At 50.6% G+C, this 16,365-nt stretch overlaps 1 protein-coding gene across 2 annotated transcripts in view; it reads left to right on the plus strand.

Moving 5' to 3' along the window:
• The window catches only part of SLC24A4 (solute carrier family 24 member 4), a 193,818-nt gene that overhangs the window by 107,167 nt on the left and 70,286 nt on the right, over window positions 1–16,365 (plus strand). The window contains exons 4-10 of one of the 2 annotated variants that reach the window (XM_006155808.3): window positions 2,556–2,630; window positions 5,000–5,084; window positions 5,695–5,798; window positions 6,463–6,537; window positions 10,394–10,419; window positions 12,003–12,056; window positions 14,064–14,206. In XM_006155808.3, coding sequence (XP_006155870.1) covers window positions 2,556–2,630; window positions 5,000–5,084; window positions 5,695–5,798; window positions 6,463–6,537; window positions 10,394–10,419; window positions 12,003–12,056; window positions 14,064–14,206 — 562 coding nt within the window. The remainder of the gene's footprint in view (window positions 1–2,555; window positions 2,631–4,999; window positions 5,085–5,694; window positions 5,799–6,462; window positions 6,538–10,393; window positions 10,420–12,002; window positions 12,057–14,063; window positions 14,207–16,365) is intronic. The other variant, XM_006155809.3, reaches the window with a different exon arrangement.

Genomic DNA, 16,365 nt, shown 5'->3' on the forward strand with positions numbered 1-16,365 from the left:
AAAGCAGCCTGGTCTTTCTTACAAACTAGACATCTGTCTTGTTTCTTCTCTGAAGGAGGGAGTGGCTGGGCTCAGTGCAGGCGTTAACCCATCTCCTGTCCATGGGTCTTAGTCCCTGCCTCTCCCTCCAGCCTCACATTCTCCGTTCCCACCTCCCTCACTCTGTCCTGCCTGTGGTTCCTCAAATGCCCCAAGCTCACTGTGGTCCCGGGGCCTTTGCCAACTCCTGGGAGTTAGAGATACTATGTTTACCTGTTTGCTCCTTTGTCCCATATAAGGTATGTGTCAAGTGTGTTCTCAAGGCTTATGATAGCGCTTGGCACATGGAGCAAGGTCAGGAAACCATGCCGAGTACCAAATGGATGGACAGGACAGGAGGAGGTTCCAGATGCAAAACCATTTTGTAACCACTTTCTCACTCCATCATCACAGATAAAGAAACAGACCTAGGGATGTAGCCAAAAACACATTTGCCAAATGAGTCCCAGAATCAGCGTTAGCACCTGGACTCTGTCCCACGGACATCCCAGTGTGAGTGGCCTGAGTGCCAGCGTCAGGTAGTTCCCCCGGGAATGCTGGTTTGCAAGATGCCAACTGTTTTGAAAGGGGGTGGGCAGAAAATAACAGGAAATGGTGCCTTTACTCAAAATAAATGGGGTGTCTTAGTCTTATGGCATTGCTAACAGCAGTACCAGGGTGAGTTATAAAGGAATAGAAGTTTGATAACTCTCAGTTCTGGAGGCAGGAAAGTCCACATACATCAATGGTAGGAGGTGGAGCCTGTCCATGCGGCCTCCTCTGTGCCCATCTGGTCTTATTCCCTCTGCTTATAAACCTGCCGTAACTCAACATAGTTGCCCACCCTGATGACATTAGCACACCCAAACACCTTGCCTGAGACCATGAAGGGATCGTGTTTTCGCTGAACACTGACAGTATAATCAAGTCCCAATAGATGTATTTCTGGGGAACATTCAATCACTGGCCACTCAGACCAAATTCCATAGCTTGAAACTTTGGGGGACAGACCATGATCCAAACCAGAACAGGTAGCAAGTCGGCAGTATCATCTTAAACCCTTAAAATGGTGATTCTAAGTGCTTTCCTTCTTCACCCTCAGGGTCAGATTCTCCTTCAGAGGATAGACCCTTTTACTAGGAAAGACAGCTGTAATAAATAGCCTTGATTTGATCTTTATGCACTTCACACATTCTCTACAAAAGCCATATTGTGTACTATAGAGATGTACAACAACTAAATGTGAATAAGAAATCATAAAATTAAAAAAAAAGAAGAGATATTAGAGCTAGGAAAAACATGTATTTCCTACTGTACTCTCAAACTCTGCTTCACCTCTGTGCCTTCAAATATGTGTGAGATTCCTCGCCCCCAAAACCTAGCAGTTTTCCAGCAGACTTCAACTTTCAGTTCTGACACGTCTCCCTGGAGAGGGTCTCCCAGGTAGAGGGCTTAGTTAGATTTCCCAAGTGGAGGGCCCAGTCCCACAAGACTGTGTCCTATTTCAAATGCCAATTATAAGCCCCAGTTTGTGACCTGTGCTTCTGTGTAGTGACCCCAACTCTAAATCGAGGATTCTCATGACACCCCTCTTGGGTTCAGCGAACTTGCTAGAGTGGGTCACAGGATTCAGGGAAACCCCTTACTCCCAGTTACCCGTTTACAAAAAGATGTCGCAAAGGACCCAGATGAAGAGAGGCAGAGGGCAAGGCATGTGGGGAGGGGCGTGAAATCCCCTGCCATCCCTGGGCTGGCCACCCTTCAGGAGCCTCCGTGTGTTCAGTTATCTGGAAGCTCTCCAAACCCTGTTTTTTTGTTTGGGTTTGTTTTTGGTTTTAATGGAGGCTTCATTACACAGACATGACTTCATTACACAGTCCCTGGCCCGTGGCAGTCAGCTCTACCTTCAGCCCCTCTCCCCTCCCCAGAGGTTGGAAGACGGCACAGTCTCAAACTCTCTAATCCTGCCTTAGTCTTTCTGGTGACCGTCCCCCCATCCTGCAGTTACCTAGGGGTCCCCAGTCGCCAGTCACCTCATTAGCATACAGAAAGCACTCTATCCCTCCTGAACCTCCAGGATTTCACCAGCTGTGTGCCAGGAACCAAGGACAGAGACCAAATATGAAGGGACTTCAACAAAGTCGTAGAAAATTAGAATTAAACTGAGTTTATTTTGATGCCAAGAAAAAAATAATTGAATCCATGCACAGTATTTTTCATAATACACATTTTCCATCAACTCTTTAAATACCTCTCATAAATATTCCTTGTCATATCACAATTATCACAAGAGAAGAACCTAAGACTGTGTGGCCTGAGTTCTAGTTCCCTTTTGCTATTCAGCATGTTATTTCTCCTCTCTGGGCCTCAGTGTCCCCATCTGTCAGGGAGGGGATGGAGGGAGCAGACCCCCACAGTGCTGGAGTTTTCCTCTGAGCCTTCCCTGTCTCCCTAGCCTATGGGCAACCTGGTTGTGGGTAACAGGCCTTCAGCAGCTACCGCAGGTGTCCTGCTGACCCTGTCTGCTTCCTTTGCAGGCTCTGTACATGTTCTACGCCTTGGCCATAGTGTGCGATGACTTCTTCGTCCCGTCTCTAGAGAAGATCTGCGAGGTAGGCGGGAGAAGTGAAGCCTGAGGGGTCGGGGTACTGAGAACACGTGGCATGTGAGTGGCAGGCCAAGAAGGCCAGGACTGGAATGGAGACCACTCTGGTGCCAGCGGCTGTCATACCCACCACTTTGTGTCTGTCCTACGGCAAAGCCTCACCCTGAAACTGCTGAATTAGTGTGGGCAGGTGGCATCCTCTCTCAGAGTGTGGCAGAAGAAAACCCTCTCGGCATGAAACCATTCCCCAGCACCTCTGGTTCCATGCGGGCCGTGGGCAGGTGTGCCAAACCCAAGCAGCAACCTGGGTGGGAGCGTTGCTCATTCCCCGCTATAGGTGGCAGGTAGCAGGTGGGTTCTGTGCCCATATCCCTGGGAGGGTGCAGAGCTGCAAAGGGAAAGACTTCCTTTTGTCTTAACCTTTGCAGGCTGACTTTTTCTCCCTTTATTTCATGAATTTTTATTTTCTTCTATTATTTGTCCCTGCTCTGTCTTCTCTCCTTACCCTTGCCTTCTAGTCAGGGGAGGAGAACTACCTCTGTATGAAGTACCTGTCTGCAGACTGCTCAGGGCTATGCCACCCCATGCCCCGTGAAATCTCCCACTCTCTGTGGCTGCATGGTTGGGCTGACACTTGGTGCTGGGCACATGGGTGTTAGGGGCAGGAGCTTGCCATGACTGGACTGCTGTTGGACACCGCTTAGGGAGTTTCGTGCCACTGCAGAATAGGTGCTGGCTGCTCTGGGGCTGGGTCCCCCAAACGTGACCTGGAACATGTGTGCAAAGGCCTTCCTCTCTCCCTTGCCCCCTTACTCCTCGCCCACTCAGATGCACCTTCACGGAGACACGTGTCAGTAAGAGGATGGAGCTGGAGGAAGAGTGGGAGAGACTGTCAGGAAGTGACTTTGGGCATGTCAGTGCAGGCGGCTCCTCCCAGAGACCCTGTGCAGTGGTGTGCTGGGGGTGGTAGTTCCTACACCTGTTCTGTGCTGCTTCCGCCCTCTGGAGGAGCCCTTGGAAAGAATGCAGACAACTAGGCCTTGCTGTGTACACCCAGGCGCCCAGTAGGCAGAGAGCTTGGGGAGACCACAGCAACAGGGTTGAGAGGTTAAGAGAAACCCGTGGAAGGTAGGTGACTCACAGCACGGGACTTTAGACAGTGGAGATGTCAGATATTCTGGGGGTTACCTATATTCCCAAGGATGCAGAGGTCAGAGGTGTGATGGTCTTAACCCTACAGGTAGGTCTGATGTGAGGAGCTCAGGGAGGGAGAGCAAAGGATGGGGGAGCCAAGGGAAGGGAGGGTACATCAGTGCTGATGAGAATCCTAGGAATGCTTCATGGAGGACGTGGCACTTGATCCAGACTTTGGAAGTGGGAAGGATTTCAGCAAGCAGAGATAGAGGGGAGGAGCATTCAGAAGGATGACCCAGGGGAAGGCAGGGAGAAGGCAGGATGGGAGGTAATGCCGCTTGGCTTTTGTGAAGAGTTTCCTGAGATGCTCTGGGGGCGGATCCTCTTCTGAAGACCCTTCCTGGGTGGTGAGGTAGGGAGGCCAGGCTCCTGCCCTATGCCTCTGTGCTGTGTCCACACCCTGCCTCCGTCAAGCCTGGAGCAAGGGCCTTCTGAGGACCCCTTCTGCAGCTGGCAGGCAGAGGGGAAGCCATGCTGGTTCTAGGATTCCTGTGGCTTCAGAGCCTAGGGCTGCCCAGGGGCACTTTGGGAGGTGGGGCTAGAAGACAGACATGGTGGTATCCAGGTGTACCCCCCACCTCATGGTTTCTCCAAGCACCGAAATGCCCCAGAAAGTGGGCCCCCAAGGCCAGAGCATGCCCTGAGGTGTGCTGACTCACCTTGGAAATGGGGCCATCTTTGTGAGCAGCTGGACGCTGGGCTCATCATGGAGGGGGCCTTCTGGAAGGAATGAAGACCGAGGCCATGTTTTAGGGCCTCCGGGTCTTCTCAGAGGGGCCCTTGGTAACCATAGCCTGCCGGAGGCTAGACTAATGGGCTTGCTGAGTGCTACTGCATACCAGGCCCCGTTCTGGGCACTGGAACCAAAAGATGGGGACAGCCATCCCTGTTCGCCTCATCAGTGGGGAAGGCAAGGGGTGGCCACAACCCCTGGTGCAGTTGTATTTTAGTCATGGCGGAGGAACATGGCTGGCCCTGGGAGGAGACCTGAGAAGCTTCACCAAGGTGGTGGTATTTCTCCAGGGACTCCCATGGGGAAGGGGACTCTGAGTTGAAGGCCTGGCAGAGGGCGGGGGTGCTCAGGGCCCAGGGAGGAGCTTGGTGCAGCTCCAGCACTATTCCCTGGGCTCTACTGGGCTGCCGGGATCCCATCCTGACGGCTTGTGGTCACCTCTGTTTCAGAAACTCCATCTGAGCGAAGATGTGGCAGGAGCCACCTTCATGGCTGCAGGAAGCTCGACACCCGAGCTGTTTGCTTCTGTGATTGGTAAGGAACCCCTTGCAGGCCGACACAGGGACAGAGCCCTCAGGTCCTGAGCATGGAGCTTCTGTTTTCTCCTTGGTAAAATGGGAGGCTTGGAAGATGGAAAGTATGTTTCCTTCGGCAGTGGGGTGGAGTGGAATGCTAAAGGGCATGGGGTTTCTTTCTGGGGTGGTGAAATGTTCTAACATTTGACCATGGGGTTGGCTGCACAATTCTGTGAATGTGCTGAGGCCACTGAACCAGATACATTTAACGGCTGAGCTTTGTGGCATGGAATTATAGGAGGGGGGGGGGGGTCTTCGAAAAGTTTGTGGAAACTGTATATTGTGAAAAATCTTTGTATGGATTTCAAACTTCACCAAAATAATTCCACTTTTTAATAAACATTTTAAAATCCTTCCACATCTCTAGAAAGCCCCTTAAGACGGTGGGAGGATGAGAGCAGCTGCTGTCCTGAATGCACCATGCCCTCTCTGGCTCTGCCCCTCTGCTACCTTGTGGATGGGTGTTCCTTGACAGTCAGAGCAGCTTCCCTGCAGCAGGGGATACTGGGGAAGGGGCGTGGCCTAGGGCCATGCAGCGAGGGCCAGGATTTGTGCTTTTCCCTTTCTAGGCGTGTTCATCACCCATGGAGATGTCGGGGTGGGGACCATCGTGGGCTCAGCTGTGTTCAACATTCTGTGCATAATTGGAGTGTGTGGATTGTTCGCGGGACAGGTCGGTGGCTGCTGGCTGGCAGGTGTCCTGTGTGAGGGACAAGGTCAGGTGGCAGAGGGTGTGCAAGGCACAGTTGGCAGTAGAGTCTACCAGGGTCAGCCTCGACTTTGCACACTTGAGCCATTTCCCTTTCCCACCCCTGGGTCCAATACCTGGGTCCTGAGAGGCACACATGGCCAGGCTAGGGGTGGGCATTCATCCTGCAGTCATTGAAGAGGTGCTTCCTGTAGCCCGGCCCTGAACTAGATTCTGAACTGCGTGGGGCCTGGCTTTGATCTCCCCAGTGGAGCCTGAGATTGGAGGTTGCTGGTGCCCTGCTGGGTGTCTTCAGAGCTGTAGGGGGTCACACTTGACCTCAGAGGGACAGCCTCATGGTGCAGCCCTGCCTCGCTGAAGCAGGTGGAGGTACTTACACTGGGAGGTATGAGGATGGGGAGAGAGGGAGCCTCTGGTCTCCGCCCCGACAGATGTCCTGTGTCCTGCTGTGAGACACACACTGTCGGTACCTTACCCCCATCACTGAGGACATGCCTGGTTTCATTCAAACATAATGGCGAGCAAGGGGTGGCACTGTTAGGGGGACCTCCCTGGGCATGTCCTTGTACCTGTGGCCCCACCCTATCCCTGACCAATCGCAGCTGTACTGACACTCCCTGCCCGGCAGGTGGTCCGGCTGACGTGGTGGGCTGTGTGCCGAGACTCCGTGTACTACACCCTCTCTGTCATCGTGCTCATCGCGGTGAGTCACCTCCTGCCCTGTGAAGGCACGGGGCCCCTGCCCTTCTTTGGTCCTGGCACTGTACCCAGGGAGCTCATAGCAGTGGCATGTGTGGGCTGTTCACTTGGTCATAATGGCCAAACCCCTTCCCACCACCACTGTGCCTTCCTTCCCCCAAAATCTCAGACCCGACACATCGGTCTGAGCAAATCCAAGGACCACTCAAAGGCAGTAGGGCTTGGAAAAAGCCAAGGCACTTGTCCATGGTCCGCACAGTTAAGCTGAAGCACCTTGCTCATCTGAGGCCCTCCAGGTCCCCACGTAGGCCTGTATCCTCGTCAGCAGACCCACTTGCAAGAAGCAGAGTGCAGGAAAGAGAGGGCCAGCTTGGTGCAGTCAAGGTGGCAGCTAAGAGCAAGAGAGGAGCAAAGGAAGAAAAGGAGAGAAACCAAACAGGGCCCCCAAGAGTGGGATGACCTCTTGGCAGAACATAGCGAGGCATACGGCACCATCAGACTGCTGCCGAGGACGTGTCATCCAAGGGAGCAGTTTCAGTCCCAAAGAGCTTCAAAGTAGTGGCATGAGGGCAGGTGTAAGTGGTCCACCCAGACCTCAGGGTGTCTAATAGGCCTGAGTGACAGTTCTTAATTTTATCAAACCTAGAACCAATTTTCTGTGAAATCCATGTCTCTTGTATTCATCATCTGTTGCTGTGTAACAAATTTCCCCAAAATTCATCAGCTTAAACACAGATGTTCATCACTCAATTTTCTGTGAAATCCATGTCTCTTGTATTTGTCATCTATTGCTGTGTAACAAATTTCCCCAAAATTCAGCAGCTTAAACACAGATGTTCATCACAGCCTGTTTTCTGTGCATCAGAAAGTTTAGCTGTGACTTCTGGGTCAGGATCTCTTATGAGGCTGCACTTAAGGTGGCAGCCAGGCTGGAAGCCTCTCAGGGTTTGTCAGGATGGGGATCCACTTTCAGGACACTCATGTGGCCGTGGGCAGGCCTCAAGGGCAGGCTCCCTTACAGTGCTGCTCACAGTGCAGCAGCAGGCCTCCCTCAGTACCTAGTGAGAAGGCGCCATGTAGGAAGCCTTAGTCTTTGTAACCTAATCTTGAAAATGGCATCCTATGTCGCATTCTGTTTGTTAGAAGGCCGTTACTCAAGGAAAGTGTGAAGGCCAGAGGCTGCCTGCCACACCCTGAAAATGAAATTCACAGATAAAATAACATGCTAAACACAATTTAAAACAAACAAACAAACAAAACACTATAATGCCCAAATTATGATATTAAGGCGAAATAATGGTAATTTACAATAAGAGCGTACATGTTGCAGTATGTCAGTGTTTTGGTACGAAGACACTAGAAGATCCCGTGAGGTAAGGGTTGCCCCTCTTGAGGAAATCCCCGAGCCTGTCCACTTCAAACACAGACGGATGTAATCGGGTCGTCGGGCTGGTGATGAAGACCAGTGGACGATGCAGACATCCACGATGTATCTTCCAAAATAATGCCAGACTCCTGGCAGAATCCTAAACAGAGCAAAGTATAATCATTGTGTATTTACTTGACAGTCGTCTTACTAAAAAGTTAAGTATTGATTAAAACCACTTTGATTTCTAAATTGAGGTAAGTCTGAGGCTCAGGTCATTGGCTTTCAGTTGCCTGAATAGGTACCAGGGCATTTAAGAGTAAATGTGCCAGAGAGAAAAACTTCATCCGGTAGGACTGTCTCATGTGCTTTATGCTGTCTAGTGTCCCTGTCCTCCCCTGGCTCTTAATGCCAGTATCCCTTCATTGAGTTGTAAAAACTAAAAAAATTCCTCATAAATGTCCCCTGTGGCCCCTTACAGTCAGGAGAGGGGTACCATGAGCCCAAGTCCAAATAGCAACCCCTTGGCCTCTCCTGGCACCACACACAGGGACCCTTGTGTCTCCAAGGTCAGACCAGTGGGAGCAGCCTGTCCACCCCCCTCTGCACCTCCCAACCATGTGGGTGGCTGCAGGAGGCCTCCCCTGGATCACGGAAGCAGCACATTCGTGTCTAGAACTGAAGATGCTGGGTGGGGCTGTTGAGTGTTTAGTCGGTGTTCACTAGAGAAATAGAACTAATAGGATCTAAATAAATAATAGACAGGAGGGGATTTACTAGAGCAATCAGTTCATGCAGTTATGGATACAGAGAAGACCCATCATATGCTGTCTGCAAGATGAAGAACCAAGGAATCCAGCAGTATGCCTCAGTCCAAAGGCCTGTGAACCCAGGGGGCTGCTGGTGCAAGTTCCATGGTCATCAGAACCTGGAGTTCTGATTTCCAAGGGCAGGAGAAGAAGGATGTTCCAGCTCTAGAAGAGAGAGAGAAGATAAATCATCTTTCTTCTGTCTTTTTGTTTTATCTAAGCCCTCAAGTGATTGGATAGTACCCACCATATTGAGGGTAAACCTTCCTGGGTTCACTGACTCATATGCCAGTCTCTTCCAGGAATACCCTCACAGTCACACCCAGAAATAATGCTTTACCAGCTATCTGGGTATCCCTTAGCCCAGTCAAGTTGACACCTAAAATGAACCTTCACGTTAAACATGTCAGTATCTCCACTATCATCCCCAGCCTCTCTTAAAATTATGCAAGCTAAACCTTGTCTTTTGGAGTTTCTAAAGTGTTTACTCTTTATTTTTAAGAAAATGAACCACCCTACACACACACACACACACACACACACACACACATACAGCCTTATATTTGTAAGTATCTTTTCAGTCTTTGAGATTCCTTGAGTTTAGTAACTCTCTTCTGTTAATGGGGAGGTAGAGGGCTTCAACTAGGTTAGGCCCCAGAAGCTACTTGGACTGTAACAAAGCGATCTAAATAAATAATAGACAGGAGGGGATTTACTAGAGCAATCAGTTCATGCAGTTATGGATACAGAGAAGACCCATCATATGCTGTCTGCAAGATGAAGAACCAAGGAATCCAGCAGTATGCCTCAGTCCAAAGGCCTGTGAACCCAGGGGGCTGCTGGTGCAAGTTCCATGGTCATCAGAACCTGGAGTTCTGATTTCCAAGGGCAGGAGAAGAAGGATGTTCCAGCTCTAGAAGAGAGAGAGAAGATAAATCATCTTTCTTCTGTCTTTTTGTTTTATCTAAGCCCTCAAGTGATTGGATAGTACCCACCATATTGAGGGTAAACCTTCCTGGGTTCACTGACTCATATGCCAGTCTCTTCCAGGAATACCCTCACAGTCACACCCAGAAATAATGCTTTACCAGCTATCTGGGTATCCCTTAGCCCAGTCAAGTTGACACCTAAAATGAACCTTCACGTTAAACATGTCAGTATCTCCACTATCATCCCCAGCCTCTCTTAAAATTATGCAAGCTAAACCTTGTCTTTTGGAGTTTCTAAAGTGTTTACTCTTTATTTTTAAGAAAATGAACCACCCTACACACACACACACACACACACACACACACACACACATACAGCCTTATATTTGTAAGTATCTTTTCAGTCTTTGAGATTCCTTGAGTTTAGTAACTCTCTTCTGTTAATGGGGAGGTAGAGGGCTTCAACTAGGTTAGGCCCCAGAAGCTACTTGGACTGTAACAAAGCACATGCCATCTCTCTTGGGATAATCCCAGTGAGGCAGGACACATGTTTTGACATCTTACAGGCCCAGGTTCGAACTAAAGAAAGGTCATCTTCTGCCATTTAAAAATTCGGAAGTGGCAAGAAGAGTCCAGCTTTACTGTAAGGCATGTAAAACGGCCAATAAGAGTTGTCTCTGGGTGCTTAGGGGGTCTGTGATTGTTCTTTTGGAGTAAATATGTGTCCCCGTAACCTTTGTTTCTTTTGCTTTCCAGTTCATCTATGATGAAAAAATTGTGTGGTAAGTTTTTAAAGTTTAATTTTTGTTTTAATTTTTGTTTTTGTTTTGTTGTTGTTTTAGGTATCCTTGTTTATTGGGTTTACTGAATCTTTCTAAAAATTATTTTGACAAACATAAGCTTATTAACTTTGTAAATAGAAAGGGTATAATTTGAAGTAATTATGCCTTTATTCACCCTTTCAAAGTGAGAAAAATTATTCCCCTTAATATTCCTACCCTGCCAGATATCAAGATACATCATCAATCTGAGATCATGACAATACTCCAGTATTTTGCATAATGGTAAACATAGCCAGTAATGGGTGTATTTCCGGGATGAAAGATATGCCTGATAAGGAAGTAAGTTGGGGATGGGGTCTTAGATGATACAAGGACAACTGGGAATCAATATATAACAGTGTAATGTCAGATCCCTACCTCACACCTTATACAAGAACTAATTCCAAGTGAATGAAAGATCTTACTATAAATTTTTTAAAATTCAGAAGAAAAATATAGGGGCTCATCTTTATGACACTGTGGTAGGAGTTGATTTATTAATTAAGATACATAAAGCACACAGTTCTGAGAAACAGACTATTATTTCCACTCCTTTTATAGGGTATGAATGCATCTTACATTCATAAGTTATCAAATTCCCTGGTCATTGACAGTGATTTAAAAAGTGACTGTGTGGTTGTTCATGGGACTATATACAGGCAGTTAGGTTGAGAACATGAGCTGCCTAATATGAGTGGCTACCTGCTGCAGGCTCAGGGAATCCTGAGCCTATTCAGTCCTGGCCCCTCACCCATGGTGTGACCCAGGAGAGTCTCTCCACTCCTGGGTGTTGCTCTCCTCATCTACAGATGGGATTGGTGGTGGTGGTGAAGTGGCTCTCCTTATCTATGGGCTCTATGTCAACAAAGGAGGAGCTCCCAGATGACTGGGATTTCAGCCAGGGTCAGACAGGACTTAGCACATATTTGTGAGATGAACAAACAAACTAAACTTGTGTGATTCCTCGGGGGCTTGTAGTCAGAGGTATAGACATCTCCACAGCTCATGGGGTTGGGCTGCATCCATGAGAGAGCAGTAATGATGTGTTCCAGAAAGACCTTCAGCCCCACCCCACCTGCACTGCCCAGGGTATTGCCCAGGAGGGACCATGCACTGCAGCCTGCCCACCTCTGTATCCGGTCACCCTGGAGACCTAGTTCCTTTCCACCTGCACTCATAGCCTCTCTAGTCCCCAACCACGATTCATTTTAGGTGACCATATGGCCCTTGGAGTCAAGTTTATGTGACTCCCTGAGCCCTGGCCCTTCCTGTTCTAGGTAGCTCCTAGGACTCTAGGGGCTCCACTGAGTCCTGCAGACCCCTAAGGTTGAAAAGAGCCCTCCTTAGCCTCTTGTCAGTTACCAGGAGGCTCTGAGGGGGGGCATCCACAGTCGGTGTCTTGCCCACATGCCTGTGTCCTGAGCCAGTCTCTGGGGACGGGAAGGTACAGACATCCTCCTGTCCCCTGCACCGTCCCCTAACCTGTTCAACCCCAGGGGTGGGGCCTCCCGAGCTCTAACCACAGTCTCCTTTCTCTCTTTGAGGTGGGAAGGCCTGGTGCTCATCATCCTCTATGTGTTTTATATTCTGATTATGAAGTAAGTGACCTTCGCTTCTCCCCTGGGCCACGTGATGCCTTGTTCCACATCCCGTCTGGCCTTTGGCTAGAGCAGCGAGAACCCTCAGTCAGATCTTACAGTCGCTTTGAGTCAGCTGTGGTTCTCCAGTGGATGCACTGCCGGGATGGTCAGTGTTGGGTGGGCTGTTCAGGCACTGTTCTGTGGGTGCTGCCCAGACCCAGGCATGGAGCCATTGTGGGTGGGGGGTGAATGGAGACTAAGTCTGATTCCCAGGTGAGTATCAGGCAAGAACCTCTGTTCACCTGCCCTGGGAGGCCTCCCCCAGGTAATTGCCTCTTTTTCTGGTTTCAAAAAAATCTCTTGATAATTTAATATCACCCTTCTAAAAAGTCAGGCAGTGTAACTTCTCCAGGCTTCACAAGATGCCCAGTCTCAGGGTCATTGCCTTCCACAACCCTGGATGGTGCCACTCATGGGTCTGAGGATGCAAACACTGTGTCCGGGGCTGTGCGACCTAGAGCCTCTCTAAGGCTGCCTGGGCGGAACCAGCTCAAAGCTACCCCTGAGGGATACTCTTCAGCCTTAAAAAGGGATGAGGTTCTGACACATGCTACAGTGGGGGTGAATCCTGGAAACATGCCCGGGGAAGAAGCCAACCCCAGAAGGACAAATGCATGATTCCCGTTACATGAGGGGTCTAAAACGGTCAAATCTGTAGAGATGGAACATAGATTAGAGGCTAGCGGGGGGCAGAAGGGAGGGAGTAGTGAGGAGCTATTGGTTAATCGGTACAGGTTTCTGGGATGATGAGAAAGATCTGGAAACAGTGGTGATCATTGCACACCAGTGTGAGTGCAAGTAATCCTTCTGAATGTACACTTAGAAAGGGAACCAGTGGGCTGGCTCCATGGCCTGGTTGGTGGTTAAGGCAGCTGGATCCCGTATGGCTGATTCTGTGGTTCATGTTCCAGACCTGGTGGCTTGAAAAACATGCCAGGCTCCTCTGTGTGTGCCCAAAATCCTGAAAGAAGGGGTGAGGTGGAGAAGAAGGGATTGCAGCATGGCCATTCCCCACTGGGGATGCTTTCTCCTCTCCCTCTCTGTGTCTCTTCGGAAAGCACACACTCCGTCTAACCAAAAGAAAAAAAGGGAAAATAGTTAAAATGGTAAAGTTTATGTATTTTTCTATGTAAAAATGTGTCATGACTTTTTTGATGAACATATATATTTATATCATAAACTTACATATATATAAATATATATAAAACATTTAGCATATATATATAAAACACTCAACACATATAAATATAAATATCAATATTCCCCACCCTCCAAAAAACAAAACCAAAGCAAAAAGAACTACCTGTTAGTTGAGCGACGTTCAGGTTTATGTTCCTCCTCACACCTGCATGGGTAATTAAAAAGGAAGGGAACACTCTGGGTTATATGGGAATATAAATCCCCACATTTATATCAAACATGCATAATGCCTTATAAAAATGGATGATAAACTGTCAAACTGCAAGAGCACCATCCTTAAATAATTAATGCTCTCTCTGGGTGCGTTCTGTAGGAGCCAGCCTGAGGGTCTGTGAGATGGAGAGACGCCGTCCTCTCTCCTGGGGGGATGGCGGTGCTGGCTGTCAGCACCCCCTGCAAGGTTTGCTGCGGAGAGAGTACCGGCCTGGTAGCACCTCCTATGAGCTGCCCATGGGAGGCTGAGATCCTGTTACGAGGACAGGCTTGAACTGCCGTTGGCCCAATCATTTTCTTGGGCGGAAGGTCTGCTAAGAGAGTCCCTCAAACCCAGTAGTGCAGGTCTCTCAGGCTGCACATGCCCACTATGACTGTCAGGAATCTCAGCTCATTGGAGAAGCCAGGGCTTCCCACCTCCCTCCCCGCCCGATCTCCCAGGCCAGGCTGGCTGTGCACATGGATGGGGGTGGGAAGCCCGACAGGCTCTCCCCCACACTGAGGGCATGGGGACTCCCCTCCACGGCTCTGATCTGCCCTCTCTGACCACAGGTACAATGTGAAGATGCAGGCCTTCTTCACCATCAAACAAAAGAGCATCGCGAACGGCAACCCGGTCAGCAGCGAGCTGGAGGCTGGTAATGATTTCTGTGACGGTAGCTATGATGACCCGTCCGTGCCATTGCTGGGGCGAGGTAAGGCTGAGCAGACAGGAGTGGGGCATCTGGCATGGGAGCCACTCTCTGCTCTTGTATACCACACGGGCATGCTCATGTGCACACACACACACACACACACACACACACACACACTTTCCAGCACCCCCCCAAATTGTCACTGTCTTACCTTTGGTTACAAGCACCCCAGATAAGGAGGGAGAGTGAGCATGTGCGGTGTCACTCAAATGGGCCAGGATGGCAGGGAAGCGCCACAGGAAGGGCAAAGCTAAGAGTTGCACCCATGGGCGCATAGCTCAGCCTCCCAAGGAAGTCCCTTTGAAAACTCAGTGGTGTCTCCGATCCACAGAAGGGCCTGTGACAGGAAGCTGAGGACTTGGGGTGGCAGAGCTGGCCTGGGCCTCCCTGGGATTTCTCAAATGCCAGGCCCAGTTCTGTTCTGGAAGGACCACTGGCTCTCAGGCTGGGAATGGCTGCCCAGAGGGACAGCCAGGCCAGCAAAGGCAGCCGAGGACAGCACCCCAGGGCCCCGTGTGGAACCCTTCCCGGGCAGCCACCTTATCTCCTCAGTGCCCTGCCCCTCATCTGAGCGCTGGTGATCTGGGCCCCGGGAGCAATCCCTGAGTCATCTCGGCCTCACTGGCTGCTGGTTTTCAGGAGGGCTGCGGTGGGGGCAGCTGCTGAGAAGGGAAACGAGTCCACACGTCCCGGCCCCGCCCTTGCAGTCAGGATGCCGGCGCACCAGGCCAAGCATCCTCCTGGTAGTATGCCCGGGGCCCTGGGCTGGTCACATTCTCTTTCAGGAGAACTTGTTTGTGATGCCCACAACAGGCCATGTGGGTCCAGGGGACCTGTTCCCCTGGGCCTGGACCATCTGGGGCCATCTCTGGTCTTTCTCCTGGGGTGCTTTAGGAGGGCTTCCTCCCATGTGTGCTTTGGATGCCGTGTCCTGTCCCGTTTCAGGTAGCCCCTATGGGGAGGCACTTGCTGTAGGCGCTCCACTGGGGATGAAGCCTTCTGCAGGAGTGTAAGTGGGGTGGTGGAGACTGCAGGCCCCTGGGGCAGAGCAGGAGTCTGGCCCTGTGTGCTGAGCAGTGGACCCAGAAGAGCCGTTTCCAGGGCCACCAGTCAGCAAGGGAGGGAACGACGCTGGCCGCTGTTTGAGAGAGTAGTTTCACAGCCACAGACTGCGGCTCCCAGGTCCTCGGACAGGTCCCCATGCTCACCTGCCCAGTCATTTACCTGTGCTCCTGGGTCCTCTGGGCCTTCACAGCAAAGAAGAGAGACCTGTGTGGTGAGTTGTTCAGGCCAACAGAAGCAGGCTCTTAGTCAGGTGCCTACCCTGAGAGCTGCCCACAGGGACATGTCACAAGCCACGTATTCACCCATGGCTGACGAAGGCGGTCCATCCCTCGTGCCCTACGCGAAACTCCTCACCTGCCCCAGGGGCCTTTCCTGGCTCTCTGTGGTGGCCGCCGACATTGCTTTCTTGCCTAACAGTGGGACCTCCCCACAGGTCCATCGTGTTCCTCCGAATCCCCCAGTCTAGGGCAGTTTCTAGGGCAGTTGGAAGATAAGGCATACGATTGTCCCCAAATGCTGGGGTACAGCTGGGGAAGGAGGCAGAGCCCCACCACCCTGCACCTTCTGTCTGAGTAAATGTGTTTAAATAAAGGCCAAGGAAGAAAAAGGTCCCCAGAGGGTGCAGGAGAGAGCCTGCAAACCCGAGCCCTGGAATTGCAGAGCAGGGAGACCTAGAGGTGCAGAGTTTAGGGGGGGTCAGCCCTTGTTTTTAACTGCCCCAGAGGCTCCTAGAGGGCCCTGTGTGTGAACCTCTGCACTGTCTCCTAGATTTGACCAAGAGAAAGGAGCACTTAGGAACACCCCAGGAGGGACCGAGGAGACTGGGAGTATGGGACTCTGTCTTTCTAACGGTACTATGGTGTCTCTAGGCCGGAGATGTCAATAGAGTGTCTCTCCCCCATCCTCAGCCTCGGGGCAGGTCACTTTGACTGCCCCGCTCGTGAATCCAGGGGTTATTAGTTGGTGATTCCTTTTGAGAATGCCCACTCTCACCCAGGGTTTTGCTATTGTCAGTTTTAGTGTTTCCGATAGGAAATCAACATTTTCGTAACCTGGCATCTTGACAGGAGGCAAGAAATAGAAGACTTTCCCTA

The sequence above is a fragment of the Tupaia chinensis genome, unplaced genomic scaffold (assembly GCF_000334495.1).
Source record: "Tupaia chinensis unplaced genomic scaffold, TupChi_1.0 Scaffold000469_1, whole genome shotgun sequence".
NCBI classification, from domain to species: domain Eukaryota; kingdom Metazoa; phylum Chordata; class Mammalia; order Scandentia; family Tupaiidae; genus Tupaia; species Tupaia belangeri.